General features: G+C 49.1%; 1 protein-coding gene across 2 annotated transcripts; it reads left to right on the top strand.

Moving 5' to 3' along the window:
- The first annotated feature begins 17,191 nt into the window (after positions 1–17,191).
- On the top strand, positions 17,192–27,086 carry LOC119093702 (sulfotransferase 1C4). Of its 2 annotated transcripts, none has more exons than XM_037216703.1 (3): positions 17,192–17,295; positions 24,959–25,887; positions 26,604–27,086. In XM_037216703.1, the coding sequence occupies exons 2-3, from the start codon at positions 24,969–24,971 to the stop codon at positions 26,726–26,728; spliced, it is 1,044 nt and encodes a 347-aa protein (XP_037072598.1). In that variant the 5' UTR covers positions 17,192–17,295; positions 24,959–24,968; the 3' UTR covers positions 26,729–27,086. The 2 variants fall into 2 exon arrangements, with proteins under 2 accessions (XP_037072598.1, XP_037072597.1); XM_037216702.1 differs by having other exon boundaries at positions 17,192–17,288.
- The last annotated feature ends 671 nt before the right edge of the window (positions 27,087–27,757 follow it).

The following is a 27,757-nucleotide window of genomic DNA, read 5'->3' on the forward strand; positions in this document are numbered from 1 at the left end:
ATATATTGGTCTACGCAGATAGACCTATCGTAACTGAAGTTCCCCTTTTCTTTATCAGTCCCATAACGGGATCAAATATTACATGACCTGTAAGTTAACAGCTCTTTGTCGGTAAATTAAACACTATTTGGGAAAAGCCGGTAACAAGTCGGTCGGTGTGTCGGTAATGACATATATTATCAAATGATAGTTAACTCCAAATGTAAAGTAAATAACATCAGTTCACATTGTATTGCGCATCAGGTAACAGAGACCGTGCACTATTTCTGAAACCGTGGGTCACGAAGGAGCCACTCGGTAAAACATGTGTCAGACTTTCGCCACCATTTTTTGCCTAGCTAAGGCTAATGACACTTTAATATCCTTGATCTTATCATGCAGCACTCTGCTGGCCCGTTCATCAGACACCAGCGAAACATTGCTCTGTATCGATCACAAAACGCATCGTAACAGCAAATGACATCTGCCCATCCCTAGACTTCAACTTCGCTTATGCGATGTTTGCTTCTAGAACGAAAGAATTGACTGTGCCGTGCTTTGCACTCTCTTTCAGGGAGTTGACGATATATAGGTTGGCAATTCTGTCGTTCACCGGTGAGCATGGAATATTTGCTTAGATGTGATATCAACTAGCAAGAATGCTAGCGAACCATTTAGCATTTATTGCTGTGATTAATATTTTTCTAAAGTGAAAAAGACAGGGGACATCTCTGGTGCATTTGTTTCAAATAAAATGTTGCAACAAAAGCATGTAGTCATACTTGGTTCCTTGCAGCCTGGATGGATCACGTAATGGATCTGTGTGCACGATTTCCAGTGATCGTTTTCTAGGAATAATGAATAATTGTCTTATAAACATGGCAGGGCCGACTGGTTTCTGTTTGGGCTGCTACCAGACAAGGTCTTTGCACGGTCTGCGATCATATCACGGTCATATCACGTGTCTGCGACGCGACAAACCCAACTGAACTTAACGATAACTTCATTATCTCATCACCCGCACCAAATCACTGCACGTTTAGGTACCGAGTCAATGTGGTATGTAATTCGTGGCAGAAGGGGCGCGGAGCCACGTTAAAAGCTATCCGAGACGTCAATGACCCCGCCTCGGGTGGAACTCCATCAACCTGTAACCAGTCCCCCAAAACAGAAGTTCACATATTTTTGGCGTAAATTGAACATTTTTGGCGTATAATCGTGTAATCCAGTTTCTCAAAGCAAAAATATACAACTTACAACTACAATCTACGTCACTAAAAGAATATACAGAAAATGTACAGTCTACGACACAAATACGCACAAACAATCCTGCATGAGTTTCTGAAAGCAAAGAACAAATGTACGACAGAGCTTAATGTTAAAAGGTCCTCGATGAATTTGGCAATGCAACCAACGCAAGCATTTGTGTCGTAGATTATAACACTCACCTTAGGACTATTACTTATTGAAATACAAATTGCTGCAGTGGCAAGCCTAAACAACATGCAAAAGCCACTAAAGGCATAACAGAGCATAAAGCTTGGGTGTGCAAGTAATAGTGAGTGTTCCAGCATTTCAGGGAAGAAGCCTTGGCTAGGGCATGCCAAGACCGAAAGATGAGGCAAAACTGCCTGGTCAAGGATATTCCTTTACAAGAACATCAAAATTCGTCACAGTTGAGAGAAATTTGTGTGGCTGCCACAATATTTGTTTTGGATACCATACATTCTATGTTGATGCAAGTTGCATTCCAGACACTGTCAAAGTGAGATATGAGCGGCATCATTGCCTGTAGTGCCTACCCTGGTTGAAAATATGATGATGCGCAACAACTACTAATAAAATAGCTTAGCATGACAGAAGAATTATACCCTAAAAGTAATTTTATTTGGGTAACACAGCTGCATACATCTCGTGCATCGCTATGACATATGGCAGCAGCTAGCCTGCATAAAATCATATAATAGAAACATACTTTCAATGATCGGTCATATAGAGAAAGCCTGTTCCCAGTGCAGCAGGCCGGTTATGATTGGATCCATGAATGGCCCTTTTTCAGTGCTCATTGACAGCTCGTGTTTACTTCACATGTTCCCTTAAGCTCTGAAGGCTAAGGTCTGACAGTCCCGCCTCTAATGCCCAGGATATGCTTAGTAAGGCACAGGCATTATGTACTTACTATTCACATGATCTCGTCCACAATCGCTATGCAAAATAAAGCCCGCACGAGTGGAACATTTTGGGGTGAAACTGAACACTGAAGGAGCTGATGAATGGAAGAAAGCTTCCTTCACCGAATTTGTCAATTATGGACAACGTTGCCACCAAAGCCAGCCCTAGTTCCGCACGCATCTCCACAACGCCACACACATCTACAACACGTATTGCTCTGTTTATTACGTAGGCTCGGCGACTTACAAACACAGCGCGTCGATGGCAAAACAAAACGCGCAGCGGACGACACAACTAGGTGGTGTTGCTGAAAAGTGGGTGGGCACCACCGTAAGCGAGTCGACGAGCAGTGGTCTCGCACAAATTCCTTGCGGACGGGGAGCTGTCTCCACTCTCTTCTCTCTGTCCTTGAACACCGCCAACTGTACTCTTCCTTTGTTCATGGTCGTCATTGGGGATTTAGGACGCACTCAGCTGCTTCGCCTACCACCACCGCTGACCGCTGCACCACCGGCACCTGTCCCTTTGCTTTCATATTCTGATACGTGTTGCTTTTCAACCAAAGCGTCATAATTGTAGCTGGAGATAATATCCCCGAAATGGTAAGCTCACGTGGCTGGTTTGATGTCGAGCTAGGCAACTGAAAACTTTTATATTATTCTGTCTTAATCGATGGCGGTTCGGGTGAAAGTAACACATACTCAAAACATAAGACGTCTGTTTATGGCTGCTAGAATTACGTCAAGTTCGGTGGTCGTTGTCCTGGCAACGGGACGCACAAATCTACGCCACTGCCAAATGTACAAAGTACGACAAAGGACACGTGACGGCTTTTAGAAACTGACTTAATGTGTAGTTTGTAACATCGAAAGTACACATTAATACTTGGCGTAAGATTGTACCTTCGCTTTGAGAAACTGGCTACTGGTAGTCAGCAACCAACACTACAACATCCATTCGAAGTCGCTACAAGATTTGCCGCATACCTCGCCCATGTATCATCGTCCGAACAACATTGACAACACATCACCTACACATTGAATGTGCTCAAACTCACCTGCTCAAACTCAACTCCACGTCTGTTAACACTGGGATATTTTATTTTATAACACCGCATTCAACGCACTATTCACAGCTTACGAATTAGAGCTTGCCAGCAGTGAGTGTGGATACAATCCGGTCGGTCCAGACCAGTAAGCCTACCCTTTCTTTATGAGTATTACTTTTTAAAAAGTGTTTCTAGTCCACCATTCCTTTAAAAGTATCACGAATATTTTAGGTATTCGACACCTGAAAACTGAGCATGCCCTAGAGAGTAAAATCGTACAGGACAGGTTATGGTGCTCAATCGTGTCGAAAAGCACGAGGTCTTTCTGTGGACGCACGTCGGGCTTGCTGGTAAAGAGAGGGCCGACGATTCTGCCAGGGAGGCTGCAGCTGACCCGGGACCTAGTTCCGCTCGTGCACCATACACTGACTGAGCAGTTGCTCTCCACCCGCCTGAAAGAAAAATGGCGACATCTTGGGAGCAGGTGAGTACAGATACCCATGGCTACGCGAGAAATAGGTTTAGGGCGGTGAAAGGAAGAGCGAGTGGCTGGCTGTGGCTAAGTGGCCTAACTCTGCAATAGCAGGCAGAATTAAGTCATTCTCTGTCACCTCCGCATCAGCCACACCCACAGAACGCACGGTTTTCTTCTGTCCGGATGTCAAGCGCCATTGTGCCCCAGGTGCGACCATCCACTGTTCGTTGCTCATGTGCTCGTGCAGTGCCGCCACCTGGAATCTGAGCGTCAGCATTACTTCGACCCCTGCACGCGACGGAGACTGTCTCTGCGCTCCTTCACTGGAGAGGAACCGATCTTTTACACCAGGATCGTTTTAAATTTCATGAAGCATACTGGTTTTAAGATCATCTACTCTCCCCTTTAATGGCCCTGACTGCGTGACGCTAACTTTGGGATGCCTGACTCAGGCTTGGCGACATAGACCGCATAGCGCACTATACGTACGCGTCGATGAAATGAAGACCGTCTGACCAAGCAGCGGCCGCAAAATGGCCGCTGCGGTCGACGCGCCTCTTAAAACCAAAATACCATATGAAACCGGAACACAGCAGGCAGCTGTCAGCCGCATTTGTAAAACCCTTCGTTCTAATTTTTCACTGTTGGTCACTGAATAGTTCACGGTCTTCTGATAACTTTGCTGTCTTTACGGAATATTTCATGGTCCGCTGGTTACTTTTTTGTTTTTAAAGAGACCGGACCGATCTTCCCATTGATGGCAAGGCGCATTTGGAAAAATGGTTCGGTCATAGTAACCGAATGGGGCTACAGAGCCGCTGAAGTGACTTCAAAATCAGAACGCTGGGTTGCTATTCGTCATTTTAATATGCATGAAATTACGATAGTCATGACCACAGCTATGTGTTAAGTCAACTGCAATGACAAAGGAGAGTCCCGAAAAAGCGAACTTTACCATGCACTCTGCTGGCTCGTTGAATGCACCGCGCTCAGAGTAGACGATAATTTGGACCCACTGAAGGGATTTAGAGACGCCGAATTAGAAGCATAGGTAAGGATCCATCCAGCCTCACTTGTGTGAAATTTCACGGTACAAAGCCTGTAAGCTTCATGTCAATCAAGGTGAGAAAACGTTAAACTCCAGATTGGCATGCAAAAAGTGCACTCAGGGCTCCGTAAACAGCCGGTCAGCCCCAGTGTAGATGCCGCGTCCGCTGAACAAAGTGTTACAGGCTTTCCTATCAGTTCAGGTACATTATTTGACCTTGCAAAGTTAAATGAGCAAAACCTTCAAAATCTTGCATACATATGAGTTACAATCGGTGTACTGTACTACTCTACACCAGGTGGCATGCTCTTGAAAGCAAAAGCTTGAGCGAAGCCATTTTAAGTCAGAACCTCCCCCCTGACGTTCATGAAGTCATATCAAGACCACTCAATTACGCACATTTTCCGGCATTAAAGAGGTATAGTTTTGGCCCTTATCTAACCTTCATACCTTACCCGACGTCAGTGCATTTATAGATTTACTTCAATAGTCAAACTGTCTAAGAAGCCATCTCAGAGTTGTACGACTTTGTCAAACACTATGTCATGGCATGATATTGAACGATTCCCTAGGAATTGCCTTTGCTGACATCCATGGCGTGACTTAAACTCTTCATAGCTCAGCGATCTTAGAAGTTATTAATGTTCTGTGTGCCAGCATATTGGCTACTGAATTTTCTACAGCTGCTATAAAATTGGCGCTGCTGCGCAGCGCCATTCGGAAACTGTTTTAGAAAAACTATTTGGTAAGGGGGGGGGGGCAAAATGACACACAAAGTTGAGTGCTTGTTAACTTTTGGACAGCTTTTTGCTCACAAATCCACTGTCAACACAACGCGGATTGCGAATGTCTTCGCCAAATTTTGGGTGGGGCCACAAGCCCCGTACCTTAAGAGGTAAAAAAGGAAAAATATTCCGCTCCAGATGGATGCTGGCCCGATGAGGAAGCTGCCAAATTCGGGGTATGTCAACTATGCTGGTCAAACAGTGCGAATTGGAACACCAGCTGGAGAACCGTGGTAGGTATCGACAAAGCCCTAGAGATTTCGCCATTAAGCAAACAGGATCATGCAGTGCCTAGGAATATGTTGTTTTTTTTTGCACCGACATCAATTATCTTATGAATTGTCCTTGAACGGCATTTACTGAATTACACCTCGTGGTTATGCTTGCGGATTGGTCATGTACTAAATTATGTATTCCAGCACATATTTAGCCGAACATGAAAAGTTCATACAAGACATCACTTTGTATTTTACTAAATGGACATTCTGAAATGAAAGATTCCTTGCCTTACAAGACTAACAACACCATCTTTTTTCAAATACGGTAAGCATCCGAACCACATGGCGGAAGACTGAGAGCGTCAATGCACAGGGAGACGCCGGGTATTTTGACGGCCCATGACGGGAACACAACTGTAACACACACTACAGCACAGCAGCGCAAAGCTCAGTCGGCTTGCACTGAGATCCAGAGCAGACACTCGTACTCCACACACCTGAGATCACGACTCAAACTCATACAAGCAACTCTCAGACTCAAAGCTACACAGACCACGATATTCTGGAAATGATCCACCACTCAGATATTTCTGTATGTCTTCCGAGCTCCTCGTAAGCATGTTTACACCCGTCGTCAGTACATCGTCAGGATCACAAACAACACGCCGATTGCAACCAAGAAATCGGTCACAGCCGTGGGACTGCGAACCCTTGCGGTGCCTGACGCCCATTCAACGTCGTACGATGGCGCCGGAGATCCTGCCGCCTCCGCTGTCGGCAGGGGTGTGGACGTCGGGGACGGCGGGACCGGCGATGTTGGGTTGCCCGGCCACGACGCTGTCGTCTCCGGCTAGGTGGGCGGCGACGGTCAAAGAGGAGGCGGCCGATGCGTCGGTGCCGTGGGCTCAGGGCCCTGCCGGCGCTTCTTCTTCTCTGTCGGCGCCCTAACAGGCACAATGGTCTGATGAGCAGCGGTACACTGGGCGTAATCGCTGTTGTGCGATATCATACAACCAGCACTATATCTGAAGACGTAAAAACGTGGTCACTTAGTGCAATTTCTTGCCAGGCTATTGCATTTTGACAGTGTGGGCGCATTCGGAACAGCGGCCTCGCTACCATAATGAGCATTTCTACGAAGTAGAGGTATCTTAACTCGAAACTGATTTCTTGACGGATGTAGCGTGGCTGTCATTAAACGCTCATTGGTTGCCGTGGACGAGCAGTCATGGAATGCAGGCAGACGTGGTATTTTTGAGCCTTGAAACTTGCAATGCTGTGTTGAGCGGAAGGGTGCCTGTGCGATTACGATGCGTTTATGAAATATGCGTCAGGTGGGTAAGCCCGTTGTTTGGCGGGTCACTACCGCTTTAGGATACCGTGCCACAGATTCGTGAAGGGTCCGCAAAAGACAATTTTTTACTTTATTCATTTATTTATTTATTACACGTCATAAGCCCACTCCACCACTCAGAATGTGGCTATTACAGAGCCCGTGTCATGGAAATAAAACACTGTAGGTCAGGGAGGCTCGCGCAAACACGTACACACGCAGACACACATACGCAGAACGTACTCTCTCACATTTGCGAAATTTCCAGTTATCGTGATATCTTATCTTATCTTACTTCCACGATATTTTTCAGCCTGTCAATATAAAGAGAGAGAGAGAGAGAGAGAGAGAGAGAGAGAGAGAGAGAGAGAGAGAGAGAGAGAGAGAGAGAGAGAGAGAGAGCGCTACCAGATGAAAATCACTCTGATAAAGAAGCGGGAGTTTGGTTTGGTGGCTCTTGCGTTCGCGAGTAAGTTGGGTAGGGTTGGGTTAGGTTAAAAGTTAGGCGGTTGTCTCTATTTTGGGTGGAATGCAACGTAATAGATAAGAAGGGAATTGAACTAGCAGGAGGAGTCGTGAAAACGTGACAGCGTGATAGTGTGGTTTGTGATTGCGTTCCCCACTGAATTAATAACGTTAGAGTGATCGTAAAAGATGGAGAACAGGAACGAAACGCCTCGCGTCTCGAATATGGGCATTGTCAAAACAAGTGGGAGTTTAATGAACGAATGGGCTTTATGCCAGCGCAAGTAGCAGCGAAGTTGTGATAGACCTTTTACAGAAAAATTCAGTGAACACTTAAAATGAGAGGTGACGAAATTCAAACTGAGATGACAATGGAAAGAAGCATTCAACGTACGGATGGGGTAGATGGTGACAATACCGGACTAAGCAGTCACAATCCCAAACACCACTTTATAGATAGTGTGTCATGGTCGACGGTAAGCCAGAATTGGTGCGTGGTCTGAAGTAGTTAGGAGGTTGAGGAAAAAGCAAGGTTAGGTTCGAAATTTTCTTGTCAGCCCACAGCAAACGCTCCGTCAGCAGACATGACGTCACGCATTCCAGCTGACAATCGTGCTGACAACAGATCGAACGAGGCTCAGTGACCCACGGCGAAAACCGCCGAAGACTGCAAGCCCCCCAAAATTGGAAACTGTTTTCCTCAGCGCAAAAAAAACACATTCAGTTACCTGAGTACGCTGAAATCCTATAGAAATTCATTCGAAGCTGCTACAGATATTTCTCGTCATGAAAGTAGGTGTGACTATCAGCGCAGGCTGCGACAGAACTAAACTGAGTTGCCAACGTCTACCCGAGATTGCTATCGCGTGATGGAGCACCGGCCAGCCCCGGTCACTGCCTCCGCCGGCTCCAGTCAGGGAGGCGCCCTCCGCACCTGCAGTGGCGCGTCCTCGGCACGGTAGTCCCCCGACGATAGCGGCCGGACGTGACCTGCCGACCCGACCCCAGCCAGGGAGACGCCCTCCGCACCTGCGGTGGCGCGTCCTCGGCACGATAGTCCCCCGACCATGACGGCCGGGTACGCTGCCGGACGTGACCTGCCGGTCCGACCCCCTCCAGGGAGACGCCCCTCACACCTACGGTGGCGCGTCCTCGGCACGGTAGTCCCCCGACGATAGCGGCCGGACGTGACCTGCCGACCCGACCCCAGCCAGGGAGACGTCCTCCACACCTGCGGTGGCGCGTCCTCGGCACGGTAGTCCCCCGACGATAGTGGCCGGACGTGATCTGCCGCCCGACCCCAGCCAGGAGACGCCCTTCACACCTGCGGTGGCGCGTCCTCAGCACGATAGTCCCTCGACGATAGCGGCCGGACGTGACCTGCCGGTCCGACCCCCTCCAGGGAGACGCCCTCCGCACCTGCGGTGGCGCGTCCTCGGCACGGTAGTACCCCCGACGATAGCGGCCGGACGTGACCTGCCGACCCGACCCCAGCCAGGGAGACGCCCTCCGCACCTGCGGTGGCGCGTCCTCGGCACGATAGTCCCCTGACGATAGCGGCCGGACGTGACGCGACGTTTCGCTGCAGAGCAGCCGGGCCAGCACGAGACTGGACCTCCCAACCCACTCTGCCACAGCCCGCGTGCGGCCGGCTGTTGACGAGTCATGGCGAGTGGGCACATCTGATCACAGCTGACAAGCTGAGACGTAATGACCTTCTTACAAAGTTGGGTTCGTTGGTACTCAGAATAGCGGACTTCGTCGCGGAATGCGAATGTCCTGAGAGAAGGTGACAGACAAACATATATTTTGCTGAGTTGTGTCTACTGAATTGTATTGCAATTGGATCGGTAGTGTATGCACGTACGAAATGAAAGCAGGCGCTTCTGTGTAATCGGTTGCGAATGGCTGGTTGTTTATGAGCGACAGGGGGTGGGGTGGCCTTCATGGGGTTTTTGGAGTGTGTCTTTTGCAGTCTCTGTTGTTAAGACACTCGAAGTGAACACCAAAAGCTATCTCATAAAGGAAAACCTTGCTTGAAAACTTGGTTAATTGTTGCTTTGGTCTGACCTTCATACCTGGCCCTAGGTCAATGCAACTTGTAACTCTAAATTTAATTGTTTTATTGTCCACATCACGATCTCAGAGATGTATGGCCTCGTCCAACACTCTGTCGTCGCATCAGATCGAGCGATTCCTTAGAAATGTCGTATCAGATTGAGTGATTCCTTAGAAATGGCTTCCCCGTGGCGCCAATGGCATAGCCGCGACAAACGCGGCTACCTTACGCCGTGCTAAGTTACGCCTTCGATAATCATCCTGGAAAGGCTCCGGAAAGGATCAAATTGACCCTCACCCACGCACGTATTAGCACGCGCTTGGTTGGGAGTCAATTTGACCCACCCGAAGGTTCTTCTGAAGTGGTTTCTGAACAGCACAGTGTAGCTGCACCAAATCTCACATAGCTGTAGACAATTGAATAGCAGATCGGCTCGTACCAACAATTTAGATGTGCTTTGTAAGGTCGCCGACCTACGGCAGGTCAAAGTCAGGCCATGCATTCCGCGAAGGCCATGCCTAAGGAATCGCAAAACCTGACGGAAACAAAAATGAACACCAAAAAGTTCCTTAAAGACCCCTTGGGAAATCCTTGAGTAAAAAATAGGCTAATATTACTTTGGTCTGACCATATCTGACTCTAGATCAATACAACTTTTTGTAGTGTTAGGTGAAGCCATGCATCTCAGAGATAATTTCTTAGGCGATTTGTTAGGCGACAGCACAACGATTAAATGCAAAAATTCCATTGACCTAATGTCAGGTATGAAAGTCAGACCTAGGTCAAAACCAACCGGTTGCCTTATTCCAGATCTTGCTGCATGGTGTAGCTTCTGGTGTTCATTTCGAATTTATTGATAACAGGAACCGCATTATACATATTCCATGGAATTCCTAAACATCAGCATTGGCCACTGATTTAAAATGACCGGGGTCAACAATTTGTTTTTGGGAAAATATGGGCTGGCGTATTCTTTACGCTTATTCAAATGCAAAACGCAAAGAAGTGTTGTTGATCTTTGTTAACATGACCTTTGATAGGCCAAAAAGGGTCACTAACCTGAAAACAGTATCAGTGACCTTTTGCTCAGAGCAGGTATCTAGTTTCTGGGCGCACTTTTGACACCAACCTGGAGTACGACTTTGTTTTGTCTTATTTGGCCCGAAGGTTATGACCTAACAATCTCAACGTAGCCTCAAATTTCGACAAAAGTGAGTTCACGTACAGGCCGACACACCCAGTCAGTTTGGTGTCTCTAGCTTCCCTAGGTTTTCAGACCTCAGGGGGTCAAATTGATTCCCACCCGAGTGAAGGTCATCCGATCGGCAACCCGGCCTCGTGCTAATGCCAGACTGGTTCCTGGGTTCTTCCTGGTTCCGGAACCAGCAACCAGGAACCGGTTCCCGGGAAGAAATCTCGAGAAGCAGGCGCATGCCTGGGTTGATTAAATTTTCAAAATAGAGGTAATGAAGCGTATGCATTTTTGAAGCATGATCTTTTCCCGTAGCACTTGTTTCATATAAGCATTTTCAGTAGGAGCAGTGCCGTATAAAAGTAATGCACAGTTTTTGCAGTGGAAGAAATGAAGGGCACATGTTGTTGAAGCATAAATGTTGCGTAGCAATAGCATCGTGTAAAGTATGAGGAGTCAGTGTCACGTGGTTCTCCTTGTCGGTCGCGGTCGTGGTTGATGTTCCCGGCGGCGGTGACAGACGCGGCAAGTCCGACTAATCTTATCAGCCCACGGTGGGCGAGATCGGCTTCAACAGTTGGATTAGTTCAGTAAGTGAAGATGGATTGCTAAAGATATACGTCCCTGACCAGTTTCCGATGGAAGGTCTGAGTCTGCACTCCATTTTTATCGTAAATGTCACATAAATGACCCTTTTCAAGGTCAAGTTGAGCTCACCGGCCGGTCTACGCACACTGACCGCCGACGGGCTGATCACAGGGTCACTGGTGACCAGTGGGTGCTCGGTTCGTCGGTGATGCCATGCAGCGGCACCTCAGCATCTCAGCACGGGCGGGTCTCACAATGACGTCAGCTGGGTGACGTCAGCTGGATGACGTCAGCTGGGTGACACTTTGCTTTTGCCGACGGAATGACATTGTACGTGGGATAATTTCCCGCACCTTGCTGTTTTCCTGAGAGCCGTGTTAACTGTCACGTTCATTTGGTGAAATGTCCCTTGATGAAAACAGCCAGAGATTCACAATCACTGTACTTCCTCGGCTGGCGAGACTGGCTTGGTTTAAGAACAGACGTTGGAATTTTGTTGACCTGGTTGGCACCTCGACTGACCGTTGAATAACGCAAGCCAGGTCGTTTCCTCCATCACGTACAGCTCGTTGTCTGGCCGCATAAAGGAGTTCATCTGCTGTGTGCCTGGTAAGCGACTTATCGCCTGCCTTTGAGCGCTAGCGCCCTTTTCACCGAGACTTGGAGCGCGCCGACCACGGGTGGATGAAACTGAGGGCTCCTCCGACAATACTTCTGCCTCCAGCCACTCTTGGTTTTCCGATAGAAACCTCGCAGTGCGCCTGTTCGATTCCACCCATCTTTACTTCAACTTTGTTGTAGACGTTTTAGGCAACTGTGTGCATTGCTCCAACTTTGTAACACTTACACCAAGGCCTTCGAAGTAGGTTTTCACCTTTCCTACCGTTGCAATGTTGGAATTGTTCCCTGTACCATCCCGTTGTCCGCCAAGCCTTCTGCTTAGTCCCTAAGTCATACGCTCTGGGTGGTTCGACACCCAGCTGGTTTTCTGGTTAAAACGTTGGCATACGACATAGCATGTATTTTCAGATCAAAGAAGGATGCTAAAATAAGTGGAAACGTGCCGCGCCGGCCAGAAAAAGCAAAACGAAGCACTCACAACACTCAAGGATAAACCAACGCCTAAACAGTAGCACACATACCCACACCCACCCATACACCCACACCCACACCCACACCCGCAACCAAACCGACACCGACACCGACACCGACACCCACACCGACACCCACCCACCCACCCACACACACACACACACACACACACACACACACACACACACACACACACACACACACACACACACACACACACTCGCAACCACACCGACACCCCTCCCCCTCCACCCCCCCCCCCCCACACACACACTTTCTCTTTCTTGTTGTGCCGTGTGGGTGACGATCCCTTCCTGTGTTGCCGGAGTCGTAGTCGGCCGGGGATCATTCAACATCTGCGGCTCATTTCCCTGCCCGCGAATTGCGCGGTCATGTTACCTTCCGGTTGCCTTACAGCAAGGCGCACGATTGGCAGCGATTTCGCGCGTGCACTCAGATCAGGGAGCGTTGCCGCGTTTGCCACGATGATATGGAGGCGCCTTTTTCGAATCAGTCAGACGCTGAAATCCGCGCTGTTGTGAAGAATATGAGCTTCCAGCAGACTTATCATGGCAGTTTTTTTACTCAACTGAACGGCCGCGGCGTCACTCCGCCCGGGCGCCAGCTGACGCCCAAGGTTTGCGCCGGCCGCCGTCGGAGGTCGGAGGTGCCGCCAACCTCCCGTCCCGGAGCTGACGCTCAAGGTCTGCGACTGGCAGCTCTATCCGTGCGTGGGGACGGGTCAGGCGTGCGCCTCACGACCACGGGCACCGGAGCCGGCCGTCGGCGCGGGACGGCAGCCCGGCCTGGCAACTATATCGCCCACACCCGGCGAGCAATACCCGCCACCACGTCGACCTCGGGGAAGGACAGTGGCCGGGTGTCTCATCAGTGTCGTTCGTTTAAATGTTGGCTTTCATAGGCAGCATATACTTCAATACCAATCGGGATTTAGTCATTTATATACTTGGGAAGCCATCAGTTCTATCACAGGCTGTTTTTTTAAGCTCACAAAAGCAAGCTTTCTGTGCCTTTCAAGCTTCCAGGGGCATGCTTAGCTGCCAGCGTAATTACTGCACTCTTAGCTTAATGGTAAGCCACCAAAACATGGTTGACGTAACTCGATAACGTTTTTTTACGCGCAAAGCTGCGCAATTTCATGTCGAAATTGGAAGTCAATGCTCCCATCTAAACGCCAAAGTAAACATTGGTGCATTAACCTATGAAACATTTAGCATATCTATACATTTATCTGGGATTTATGACAAACGATGTCACTTTTATACAAATTTCACATCCTATAATCAAGCCCACACAAACTGGCCTTTCCGCTGAAACGTTTGATTCTTCGCACAGGTATATTTTGAATAGCATCAATAACCTAATAGTTTGCTTTGTGATTGGGATAGGCACGGCGTCTTCTTTAAGTTGATGACTTGTTCTGTTTTCTAGTATGTGAACAGCGTCTGTCTCTATTAGGTGAATTTTACAATTTGACGCAGGAAAATGCGTAGGGATGTCAAAATATAACAGTAAGTCCACCACTCTCCGTTCAATTTGCAGCATGCCAGCACCCCGATAGCTGCATTCCAACATGTATCGGGTTTTGAAGTATTCCCAATTTAGAATGTAAATGGCAACCTTGCCAGGGGAGGGGGCACAGAGCTGACAAAGGGCCCCCTGATAGTATAAGGGCCCCACCAAGAAAAAAGTCACCGGATATTACTTATTTGTTGTTGAGGGCATGTAGGTCAAAGTTTGAGATTTTCAGGTCATGACCTTGGGCTCAAATAGGGTCAAACAAGGTCAAATACCAGGTTGGTCTTTAAAGTGCCCGCAAAGCTAGATAATTGTTCTCAGCAAAAGGTCACTGTAGTGTACGCGAATGCACCAGCGGTGATTTCGTAACACTGACCTTTCCATAGTATTAGTTCACCACTATGGTACACCACCGTCCTCAGCACTATGAGAAATATAGTCTTCCGGAATCTTTGTCTGCCCTGTTTTGGACACCGCTGTCACGAGTGAACTGCTTGTGACGAGCACTACAGTCACATGTTCATTTAAGGCCAATGACCTTGTTAACGCGCTTTTAATATCGCAGTGACCAAAATCATGCAAGGCTGCTTTGAGTTTGCTCACATACGTATGCATATAATCCATATATGCTCGCATGTATTTGTAACGGAAAACCCAACGCCAGACGTTGCAGTCTCCTTAGGCCGAGCGGCGTCGGCCCCGCAGCTAGCACTAGCCCGTGGCCAGCAGGTGAACAAAAAGGGTGACGCATCTGAAAGAAGTAACTTTGAACGACTTTCGACACTAAATCGTACTTCTAGAGACATTCCGGGCGCATATTTCCACTGTGCAGTTTTAGACTGATGACCGTAACGTATTGGTCTTAACAGCACCGCGAAGTAGTGCTGGAATCTGGTGGATGAACTGGAAAAGTAGGATAAAATCTCCATTTTCCGTACTGCTGTAGCTGTTAGTCTGTCCAGAAGACAACCTCAAGGCTGTACAAAATTGACCGGTGTATTTTTTGGACTGAGCGAATTAATTTGAAAGACATTTACGAACACTTTTTTACGATGTCATTGCTGCGCGCACTGCGCTCGCCCCCTGCCGCTACTTGATCTGGCTAAAGCCGTTCGGTTTTGTAAAAACCCAGGCCATCGCTTTCCTCGCTCCCCGAGATTATAGGCGCATCATTTGGGCCTTATGGCGCACTCAACTGTTGGGGCTATGTGGCGCCGCCAGCCTCTCATCCTAATGGGAAGCGCGGGGACCGTGGGGACATCGAGCCCCGTACCTGTAGTTTCCCAGACGTGCAGCGGTTAACCTAGGCGCTTTAACACTGCACTAGAGGCACCCAGCGTTCATGCTCAAACCTTTTGATAATAATTGCTTCACTAGTCGATTCTGCAAAATAAAGAACATTCTCAGGAAAACATGAGATGGCCTTGTGCATTTTGAATTCATTTTGACCAACTACATCCAAAGGGGCGCCCTGAGTATAACACTACGGGGCATATTGTCGTTCCCGGTCAAGGCCTGGAGGGCCATCTGTCCCACCGCGGTATGTTTTTCGGCCGTCATTCTGGCAGCACCGGGCGGCATCTCCTGGCCGATCCGGAGGCTCTTAGACAGATACATCTCATTTCATTGGTCCGTTTCCTGAAGAGAGAGACCTTCTCACCCCTGCAGCTGACCCAGATCGCGCCACGGACCGTCTTTAACGCAACAACATCCCTGCTCACTGCAAGTGGTCAAATAATTGGCGCAGTCCCCCGTGGGCAAGTGGGCTTAACGAGACCATGCCGGAGCACGGTTGGAAGGTCCAACATTCGGAACTGGGAGCCCTGACTGGCACAGGACTCTTCCTATTACCTCAATGTGAGCACTCATCCTAAATTCTAATGTTTCCTTTAATTGTCAGAGGGCCTCGACCAACGCAAGAAACCCTCTGCCATTCGGACCCCCGTCCCCATCCCTGCTGAGCAAACCTTCCCCGGACCGAATCGAAGCCCGTTGATGACACAGAATGTTATTCACTGCTAGGCGCTGTAGGCCCCTGAACGATACAGGAGCCCGATCAATGTAAATCGCGGACCCGGCCTTGTTTCTGCTTGGGAAATGGGCTCCCAGAGGTCAGACCAACACGAAGCCGACTGTTCGTTGCGTTCGTGATCTCTAGCTGAAATAGAGGAACGCTCTGTTTCAGAGGTCCCTATCGGTGCAAGAGATCATCTTACTCACATTTAAGATCACGGCCCTATGAGCAGGGGTCCTTAATGTGACCTACAGCCAGCCCTTCGGGACCTTTCAGCCATCCCGTCAGGCCCTTGATCTTTGGTCTCGAGAGACCCTTCGACCCTTCTTCGGACCCCCTCAAACAATACTCCGTCTCGAGGCCTCTTGCCGGGCTTTTGATCATCGGTTTCGGTGGGCCCGTCCGGGTCCTTCTTCGCAGCCGACACACGCATACACACACGAGAGAGAGAGAGAGAGGAGGGGGGAGAAGAGAGAGAGAGGGAAAGAGGGAGAGGGATATATAATATATATACATATATATATATACATATATATACATATATATATATATATATATATATATATATATATATCAGCCAGCAAGTAAAAAAAACCTTCAGACCTAATTCCTGGCATTCTGACGGGCCGAAGCTCAGCATGTTATGTTCCAGTGCCCGTAGAATGCAATGCAAGGAATGAGAGCTCTGGGAGCTAACCGCTCATTATGATTGATCCAAATGATATCTATTGCGTATACGTTTAAAAGATCGTATCTTTGTGAAAGAGCACCAATCGCGAAGGACCTTTCTTACGCTCATAACACAGAAACGCGCTGATACGTATGATGCGTCTCGGGGGAATGTGTTCTCCGAGATCGGAACTCCTGGATCCAACCTTTAAGGTGTCAACGGCGTACGTAATGGCCCACGTTCTGGGTACACCCTCCCATCCATCTGACCGTTGGCGGGCTGGGTCCGGTCCGTGCACCCGCGTACGTACACTGTGGGCGTTGCACAACGGGACACGAGCGGTAACCGCGCTGGTGCCGGGCCGCAGGACGGCGTCTCCGACTCACGGTCAGGGCCGGGGCCGCAAGCGGCGGCGGCGGCGGCGGCGGCGGTACACCGGTCGCTATCTGCCGCGCTCGGCGAGGCCTATCAGCGCCAAGGCCATGGCGTGCCTGTGTGGCTAGTGGGCCCGCGGCCGTGTTGCATCACTCGACAGGCTCTGCATGTGACCAGTGTGCGACAGTTGCGCCTCTAGGTGGTACGCACGGAGACGGCGTCAGGCCCGCACGCAGGTGAGAGGTCAGCATAGCGCTCGCCGTTCGCTGAGGAGCCCTATCCAGACATGATCACCCCACTCCACAATGAGGTGCGCAGCTCGAGGTGCGCTCATGCGCGGCACGTTCATGTGTTGCCATGCGCATCTCCGCGGGTGACGGCGGTTAGCGGCCAGCACGGCATTAGCATGTGATTCGCAGTCAATCCTGAATGCCGTATCCCCCCACACTAGAACGTATGCAAAGAAACGAAAACTCATTCCTGTGAACATGTGGTGACGTGTGAACATGTGATCATGATCACATGATCAAACATGTGATCTAACGTGCATGTCTCTTAGAGTTTTCCTCACGTGTATGGGTGCGTGTCGCTTTCCACTCCTTATGGTATTTGGCTTACAGACGGCGGTTATTGGCCACAGCTAGAAGCATGGAAGTGGCTTTAACCCGCAAATAGAGCGTATTCATTGGGGGGGGGGGGGGGGGGGCGGGCGGGAGAAGGCACCGGCCAGCCGGATTGTTGGAGTTAGTGCAGAGAACATAACACGAATTCACGCGATTATCCCGGTGTTTGCACCAAGAGCGGCAATTTTTCTGAATCCATGAGCAGGCTGAGACTGCAGCTCAAAGACAAATGCGTATTACTGCCGCGGCGCATATGGAATGGCTCGTGAGAGCAGACATGTGTCTGTTGCCAAGGTTTCCTCCGGAGAACCGATTCTTAGTTCCGGGACCAAGGAGAACGCAGCAACTATTTTAGAATCACTCCAGAAATGCGGCAGAAATTAGAGATATCCAGAAAAACTAGGAAACTAGCTTGGAACCCCGCAGAAATTCAGGAAGGCGCATGATTAGCCTAGAAGATGGCCTGGGCCCCAGCAAGATTCAACATCCAGGCTTTACTAATGCTCAGGAACCAGCAAGAACCATTATTCAGAAGATGTGATGTCAAGAGAGGTAGCAAGAATCAGGGTTTTACATGAAATTCATGTGAGGAGGCAGTGCCCATTCGCGTGCTGTGCTTAAGCAGATCTGGGAATGCAATGTTTCCTGCGGGCTGCAGTTAACAGAAACTGGATCTACAAACAATTTTGGGCGACCCAAATTAGCGTTTGGTGAATACACAATGTCAGTATAATAATCGCCCCGAACACAAATGCAAAACAGTTAAGTAAGATAATGAGGTATGGGCAGCATAAACAACATTATGGAATCGGTGATTAGCTTATGACGCTCATAACGTAGACGGGATATGTGCCATCTAAACGCAGACACGTATGGGTCCAAGATGCAGTGGCGCAGGCAAGGGCGGGGGAACGGGGCACCTTCCCCCTTAGGTCCCGGGGACCGTTCGGATGACTCGGTACCGATGAGAAGCGCCCGATTGGGGGGGCCTAAAGGTACCAAATGGCCTAAAGGTACCAAAAGTCTGGCGGGAGACCGCATTAGGAGCTCCGATCCGATGGGGGGGGGGGGGGGGACTCAAATACCGGCACTAGGGCGCTTGGCATCGATTAGGGCCTGCTGAATCGATGAGAGCCTATGTCGGCAAGGCACCACGAGTACCGAATAATCGGTTTCGTGCCTGGCTGGACCTGAGGGCCCATTTCCCAAGAAGAGACAAGGGTGGGGCCTACCATTTACTTTGGTCGGGTCCCTGAGTCAATACGGGACCCTTGTATTGGTTAGGGGCCCGCAGCACGGGACCCAGTGGTACAGCCTATGGCCATGCTTCCCCATGGGCCTCCATGGGGTTTTGGTGCCCTTTCTCAGCAGCAACCTTTCATGGTGATGGGGGGGGGGGGGCGCCACCAGAACCTTCATTTCGAGGCATACTGACGAAATCCTGGATCGGACCCCTGGGCGAGGAACACCGAAAACTTCACTTCACATCACAGCCAGACTTGTGTTCGGCTCGAGGTGAATCGTAAATCGGCTCACGAGTATAGTTTTGGGGTGAGCCGAGAGCTAAGCCGGCTTGTTTGGAAAAAGTGCTGCTTTGAGGCATGAGCTGGATCACATTCTTCACAAATTGTATGAGCTGAATCGTATACCGATCATTTCTAACAGCGTCGTGGTAGTGCGCCATATGGTTCAAACTATAATAATAATATGAGGAAGCACAGCACACTCCATGCAAATCAACAGGCCATCTCAGAGTGTTAAAATGAATAGCATATAGCATTAGTAACAAATATTTTGACGCAATTGGCACCAAGTTTATTATTGCAATGAACCAACAGAAAATACAATTTTGTTGACCCTGATTTAAGCATGTCAAATCCAAGCTAGGAACAAGAGGTACAGACATCCTGCGTGGTACAGACATCCTGCATTCATATATCATTTACCAAAACCAGTGAAAGATTGTCTGCTATCTATAAAATCCTAGCTAACTAATCCCTATTGCAACACCTGAAATCCTACGATAATTGCTGACATGCCATTGCAAAGCACGGCCTGCACTGGCTGGTGGAAAAATGGTGACGTACATGTGAATGTTCTCACCTGGCATCTGGCAGCCGCAGACTGCGAACTATTTAATTAAGTACAGCCTAGTCCGCACTGCATGCTATAAAACTAATGGGTCTGGGTCGCAGGTGCCAGGTGTAATGTGCTAGCCAAAGAGCCAAGACTTGAGAGAGCTGGTTGGTGACGGTTTACAGAAAAGGCATTGTTTGCTGCAATGCATTTGCTGGGTTCAAACTGCAAGCTTGCTGCTAGTCTTTGTGTACCAATTTTTTATAGTATGATATGCATGTATATATATGAATGAGTCATAGGGTGGTGGGCCATGGATGAGTCGGATCTTAGATTTTGCAAGCCGCGTGAGTCATAAGCCAAATGATTCAACGTAAGCAAGGAGTCTGGACTCAGGTTAATCCAAAAATTTTTGCACGGCTACGGGTTATGAGCTGAGTTGGATCCCAAAATTTGTGAGCCACGTCTGAGCCGGCTCCAAAAAATTGAGCCGCACACAAGTGTGCGTAACCTTTGTTATCAAGGGCCAGTCAATTTCAGGGGGCGCTTCAAAGGGCCCAGCAACCGTTCCCTTTGAGAGGCAATGTATTCCAGGTTGTCCTGTAATTTCCATGCCTTACCACTGGCGAAATCCTGGATCGGCCCATTGGGCCAGCCAGTACCAACATCTTCATTTCGGTGCTCTATGACCATTATTTTGTAGAGCAACCAAATCTAAGTAAAATCTATTCGAAGTGTCCTAATGCCTTCGTTTTCAAGGAGCATCAAGATCCATGGGCACCTTAAATTATTTGCCTTCCATTATGAAAAAAGTCTGTGATCAGCCACTTCGGCACAGGAGTGCTAAAAAACTCTCTTTTGGGCACACTATATTTTATTTCTATTTGACACCCAAGCGCAGGGGGCACCGAAAAGTACTTGGCAAAGCAAAGCAAAGCGCCGCCAAAACTTTTAATATAGCATATTCCAGGAGCACAGCAATGGTCGTGCCTTCCATTGACGAGATCTTGAATCGGCCCATTCGGCAAGTGGCACCACATCTTACATGTAGGAACACCAAAATCTGTATTTTCAGGAGAGTCTTTATCGAAAGCGGTCCTTTTAAAGGATCTCAAAACCCCCATTTTCACGAGGCACCGAACTCCAGCAACGCCCAAACTTCCTTACCTTCCCTGGAAGTCATAGGAAAAACATTCATTCCAGGGCATCATGGCCTTTATTTTGAAAACACGCCTACTTCGAGATGCTGGCCTGGACCGTGGGTTCTCCTTTCCCAAGCAAAGACAAGGCTGGGGCCTGCAAATGTTCTAAGGGGTCCTTTGAGTTCCTCGAGGCCGATGGTCAGGAGCTTCGCTGGAGGCTCCCAGCCCAGTCTGAAGGCCGGGCCTTAAAATATCGGGCAGATGGCCTCTAGCGCCGATCCAAAGCCCAATGGGACATCGAGGGCCTCTATGTCAGTCAGCTAACAGGGACCACCAACACCAAACTGTCCTCAAATATCAAATACAATAGGACCTCAAGTGTCGGTCAGTGGGCCTCTTACACCCGTAGGAGACCCCTGGGACAACGAGCGCCCATATTGTGGCCAAAGATCACTATAGAACCACCTGCAACAATAAGGGATCGTGTTGCGTCAACGAGGGCTCCTGCATCGATCCGGGGGCAGCTGCCCGGGTCAAAGGACTTTTCGCACCGGGGAAGAAGTCAACGTATGATGTTTCCCTCTAAGGGTCTCCGGATCGACCGGGGGACCTCGCTCCCGTGCTGCCAGAATGACAGCCGGCAGGCACGCTGCGCTAGGATGGAATGGCCCCTGAATCCTTGGTCGGGAACGACAATTTGCCTCCTGCTATTCTACCCACGAGACCATGGGTCTGAAAAGGGTACGGGGTCTTATTAGTGTACAATAGAGCGGATCAAATGAGGTCAAAGTCAAGAAGGCCATCCGATGCTTGCCTGAGAACATCGTCATTTTTTTAGAAGCGGCTAGTGAAACGAAGTATGCAAAAAGTGTTGATCCCACGCGCTAGCAGCCTTAAGAGCAAGAACAGCCATGGCCAGGGCTATAGTTTCCGTAAAGCGTAGCGATGCTGGCCGCTGCAGACAACATCAGGCGGCGGGCGCCGAGCGCACAAGACGACTGGTGTGACATAACGCTTACCAAAGTCTTTCAAAACAAATTCGTGCCTTCAGAGATTGGACTCGGTGCGTTTTAGACCTTTCGATTGACGGGTGGTTCGATTGGGAATGGTGAAATTTCGAGGGTGACTTAACACAACAGTCGGAAAAATATGGATTCAACCTTTACTCTTCCAGTCCAACCATACACCTCCAGCACCAGTTCGCATTGCATGTAAGTGCAAATCCGCTGCTATCATCAATGTACAAATGGCATTAGGTAAAGATCTCCTAGGACTGCATTACAAGCGACTAATTGATCTACTAAGGCGTACAAAGGCACTTCATTCAGTTATTCAATATTTCCGTCCGCCCATTGGCCGCCGACTGGTGTTAGCCGCGGGGCCGACACCGTGCGGCCTAAGGAAACTGCGACGCCGGGATTTTTATTTCTAAGACTTGCGAGCGCGGACACTCAAGACTACGTGACATAATTTTGTCATCAGTAGGCTCCGACTGAACGTTGAACATTCCCAAGCGGGCATAGGTTGGCTTTGCACATGTTTATATGAATGTTTTATTCTATGTCAATCTACAGTCAACGTTTATGGGCTTCAAATTATCCGTAGAACCCAGCAAATTTTGACAAAGCCTCCATGTTTTATCTGTTGAGAAAGGATTCACTTAACCATTGCAAAATGAAAAGCACTGGCTCTTGATTCCATGCAGTCACTTAGTGGCCATTCCTTCAGTTTATTGACTTCAAAATACAAAGAGAATTGGACCTTTCGGTAGCTGTTCTAGCTTTTGTTCGAATTGAAGAAGTTGAGAGCAAAAGTAAAACGAGGAATTTTGTGCCACCTCGAAATCAAGGGGGCCAAATCTAGTGCTTTTTGTGGGTCTCTCTCACCATTAACGAGCCCTTTGTCGACCCTGCCCCCCCCCCCTTGTTGCCAAACCCTGCCAAGACGCTCTCTATTTGACCTCGGGGCCTTGCTCCAGCCGCATCCAGAGACCCTCCAGCATGCTAGCGTGCCGTTCCCTGGTGGCCGCGGCCGCTCGGCGATCTGCACCTTGGAGGAGAAGGACCCAATAAGTCGCTGGACCTCATGGTGCACCACGCCGTCACCTTTGGACTATGCGCGACCTCTCAAGCACGGGCTCTGGCGGCTGAGAGGCACAAAGCCGGCAGATTGGACGTTTGCTACCCAGTGCAGGTGGACGTGGGTCTTGCCGATAAACTAGATACGGTTTAAGTCCAGGATCGGCCCCAGCCTTCGTCTCCAGCCGGCTGGCAAATGTCATCTTCTCTCGTCTGTCTGCCGCTGGCAGCTACTGGAGAACAGTCATGTCGCAGGGACACAGCTTGAGATAATTTCTTAGGACCAGCCAGAAGGTTATGTGACTAACATCAACCTCCTGAATAGTCTTTTCGATGGATTTTGACGGGACCTTAATGGTGACAGACCTTACGTTCGGGATGCACATGTGTTCTTTACCACAGCCACCAGCCTTGTCCAGTATTTTTTTTCGTTTAGTTTAAATCCATCCGTCAGAAGTTTCTCCCGCGGGCGCAATATTGTTTTTTTTTTAAGGAGAGCAGCGGATTTCAAAGCAAGCTCGAACTGCCATGGCTTGGTCATACCGGGTTTCGTTGACCGCAATACATTGATATATGTTGCATTTTGCTCCGTGGTGAGCAGCACCATAGTGCCAAGTCCATGTTGGACGCAACAACTTAAATTCCAGTCCACCTGCCCTCGAACGGAACAAAGATAAAATCAAGCCTGTGTGGCATTACGAAGCGAGATGCGCATACAACCAGGGATATTTCTCTTTCAACCCAGTACTTGGCCGTCACTTCTTATGATAGATGGAACCAATTCAAAACCAAATGCAAAACAGTATTCATGTGCACGTGTGCATTGTATCAACATTTGACCAATGTTTATCACTATCAGGCCAGCAGGTTTAAATTTCTTCCATTGTCATCATGGGCTGCTCCAAACGTTTTCCCTTGTCCTGAAAAGATTTTGACTGTAATGAAAAACTGAATACCACAAACCTTGCCTGAATGTGCAAAAGCACAAACATGCATTTGGGTTCGTCCACACATTTTGTCATGCATGGAGACAGATGGTTTTTGATAGAGCTGGATTTTATAGTAAAATATAACCAGAGAAAGCGAGAGATGAAGTAAATGTACAGCGCTACGCCACCCTGGGATGTGGGTGCAAATCACCCTTAACGTTTTAATGTTAATGATGTTAAATTATGTTAATTTTGTAATAATTTATTATGTATTAATTTTGTTAATTTACGAAAGCCGGATACCCTAGATCTCTGCCCATGACGAACAACCTGCCCATCTTTGTTTCGCACCTGTAGCTTAGTTATGGGTCAAATAAACTCGACTTTTTGGGGGGCGCTACGTTTAACACGGCATAGCCAGGCATGAGAAGCTTTTTGCGCAGCGTAGGCAGCGTGGAGCGCGTGAAGAGCGAGAAAAGAAATAGCAAAACGTCCGTAACAAAACTAGTGCAGGATCCTTTGCGAAATTAACTTAAGATTTATCTTTTTCGGAATGAGGTGAGATGCATGCTAAACTAATGCATAGAAATTCACTCATATCCCTGTGAACAAGTCAACGCGGACCAAAAACGCGAATGTCATGTTCTGTGAGTGAACCAGCCTTGACCAGGCACCAGGATTCAACAGTTGCGACGAATCAATGGGAAACAAGAATCCGGATGTTTTGCGAAATAGAAGACGGGAGCCAGGAACAGGATTTGTTGTGTGTAAAATAAAGAATGTAAGCTAGAAATCATGGAATGTCCTCTCCTCTCCTCTCTAAAAAAACTCCTCTATTTCACAAATAAGCCGATGGGAACCAAAACCTAGCATTAGAAACCAGGAACGTGTCGGTCCGGGTGCTTGGTCACCAACGCATACCATCCACCGTGAGCTCCTGGTTGACCCCATAGCGTTCATGTCATGATTTCACTCGATTCAACGCCTGCCACCATTCAAATGTCATTAGTGTCCCACTACCCGGCCGCGAGCACACTAACTTGATTGCTGTCCTGCAGACGGAACACCATGACTTCACTACCGTACCCGCACCGGTTCGAAGACGTCGACGACGAAACCAACGCCCGCGTGAAGCGGCTGGTGCCCGGACTGCAGGATGGCGCGATGACGGTCGGAGAGGATCGCTACTTCTACCCCAAGCTGCCGGAGAAGCCGTTCCATAGCATGTACAACTACCCCGTGGACCCGCGAGACATCTGGGTGGTGACCATGCCCAAGTGCGGCACTACGTGGACGCAGGAGATGGTCTGGCTCATCGCCAACGACTGCGACTTCAAGGGCGCCCAGTGCAACCTGATGCCGGACCGTTGGAATTTCTTGGAGATGTCGTACCGCGTTCTGGGATCGGACAACCGGGCGAAGAGTATGCTCTGGGAGGGACTGAAAGCCAATCCTTTGAAGGCCTTTCGTCTTCTGTGGCTAGGAATGATGATGGCGTGGCCACGCTCGTATGCGCCTCCCCGGTTCATCAAGAGCCACATGCCGTTCTCGATGCTGCCCCCGAAGCTCCTAGACACGTGTAAGGTGGTGTACGTGGCGCGGAACCCCAAGGATGCGCTTGTGTCGTACTATCATCATCACAAACTCATTAAGATGCTAGACTTCGAAGGGTCGTTTGCGGAGTTCTTTGACCTATTCTTGGAAGACAAGGTCATACAGGCGCCCTTCATGCCGCACGTAAGAGAGGCCTGGAAGAAGAGGGGGCATCCCAACCTTCTCTTCATCTTCTTTGAGGAGATGAAGGTCGACCTGAAAGGTGTCATTAGGCGAGTGAGTGACTTCCTGGGGAAAAAACTGTCGGCGGACCAGATGGAGATGCTGTGCGAGCACTTGAAGTTTGACAATTTCAAGAAAAATCCTTACGTTAACTTCGATATGTTCAAGGAAGTTGGAATGCTGTCAGAACAGGAGAGCTTCGTCCGGAAAGGTAGGTGACCGCAAAAATCGATGAAGAATGGAGCTGTCGTGCGCATTGGTTCCTTTGTAACGATGCGCAACCGTATGCTTCTTCATGTAAGTCGGTTTCCAAAATGACGGAATATAAAATGATCGTGCACAAAATGTGCGTCACGCACCTCACGGGTATGCAGCTAACTACACCGGTGATAACTCCACCGAAGTTTCCATCCGACCCTCTCATCCTCTTTCCTGCTTCATCATCCACTTTTGTGACGCCCGGCTTGTACGGGGCAGGCTGCATGCGTCAGCCACGAGCGGGCCCAGAGGCCCCCGGGAGGGCGGCCCCGACTGGGCGCCCAGCACCCACTCCGCAGACAGGTCCTTGCGCTGGCTAAGGCTCGGCGGTTGGCCACCTGGCGCATGCAGTCCTGCGCACTATTATGCATTCTCCTTCATCCAATGGCCCTGAAATGATCATTCCTGCTCGAAAGGGCTCTAATCTAAATGGCCAAATAACCGAACCCACGTAAGTTTCAGGTAATTTTTTTTCTCCTCTATGTTTTGTTCTGTTGTTTTTATAGGCTTTACGTATGTGTGTTGCCGCGTGGATTACACCCGCGGCTAGATTGAACCAGTACCTGGCGTGCTCATACAGATCCCCCTCCTTCACGTCTCATGCTGACACCCAGTTACGCAGAGCCCATGGGCTTCCTGATCACAAAACGACCACTGTCTTTCTTCCAGGTAAGACGGGCGACTGGAAGAACTACTTCACGCCGGAGATGAACGCGCGGATGGACGTCTGGATCCAGGAACGCCTGCAGGGCACTGACCTCAGCTTCCAGACGGAGCTGAAGCATCAGGACTGAGTTGGCGTGCCGGCGAGCCCGCTCTGACCAGCGCAGGTTTCAGCAGCGGGGCGGCCGGACCCAGGCAGGAATAGCCGCAGCTGGCGGAGCGTTAGTCATGTGATGTGACGAAGGCGCGTCTTTAATGTCGCCGGCCGGTGTGTCGTGAGCGAAGAGCTGTTTGAAAATGTGCAGAGGCAGTAGTGTCATGTAGTACCCCTGGCAGCATGTACCCACGTCGTGCGCATGTAACAGATAGCAACCGTAGCTCTACATGCGTGCTTTAGCAGCAGGCAACATGATCCTGTCTAAGCGCTTCGCTTTCATACGCGCGGTGTGCAGGGTGATCACAATGTTATGCGTGAAAAATAAACTTGTTTGAGGCTCATGACTTGGCACGAGCATGCGCGTGAGTAGCGAACACTTCCTGAGAAAGGTAAGGGGTGTCATTAGTGCTCAACAGAGTGGATCGACAGGAGGCTTCAATTACACAGGCCCATGTGTGGTTTTGAATAGAAATAGCTATTTTGAAGATCAAGTAGTTCAGTTCGCATTTCTGCCCTTCTTGAGATACAAACTCTTCTAGATCCTGCGCCACACGTCCGCGAAAATGTGCAGACTTTTTCGGGGAGACTATTTCAGGGTCACCTTGACATCCATAACGCCAAAATAACCTCATTCAAGTCTTGCCATTCCATAAGCCATGCGGCGATCAATATAAAAATATATAAATGTCGAGGTGTTTCATATCTGGCTTTCGTGAGCGCGATTTCCAGATATAGCGGGCGCCAAATGGCTCCCAATCAATGTTGTGCAAGGTACGATGACGTAATCAAACCATGGCACACTGGGGAACATATTTGCTAAACAGATAATTGTGCTGTCTAGAACATTCTTTTCTACTTAAGTGTGCCAATAGTAAGAAGTGATCCTGTTTCATCATGTCCCACACTTGCTCTTTTATCTTCAAATCCAGAATCCAAAGAAAAAAGTCCGGACCCTTTGTCGCTCGCACCGCGCCCGCCCGGCGTCATCGTTGGCCTGGCGCCG

This window comes from Pollicipes pollicipes, unplaced genomic scaffold (genome assembly GCF_011947565.3).
Source record: "Pollicipes pollicipes isolate AB1234 unplaced genomic scaffold, Ppol_2.1 Scaffold_4002;HRSCAF=4701_pilon_pilon_pilon, whole genome shotgun sequence".
NCBI lineage: Eukaryota > Metazoa > Arthropoda > Thecostraca > Pollicipedomorpha > Pollicipedidae > Pollicipes > Pollicipes pollicipes.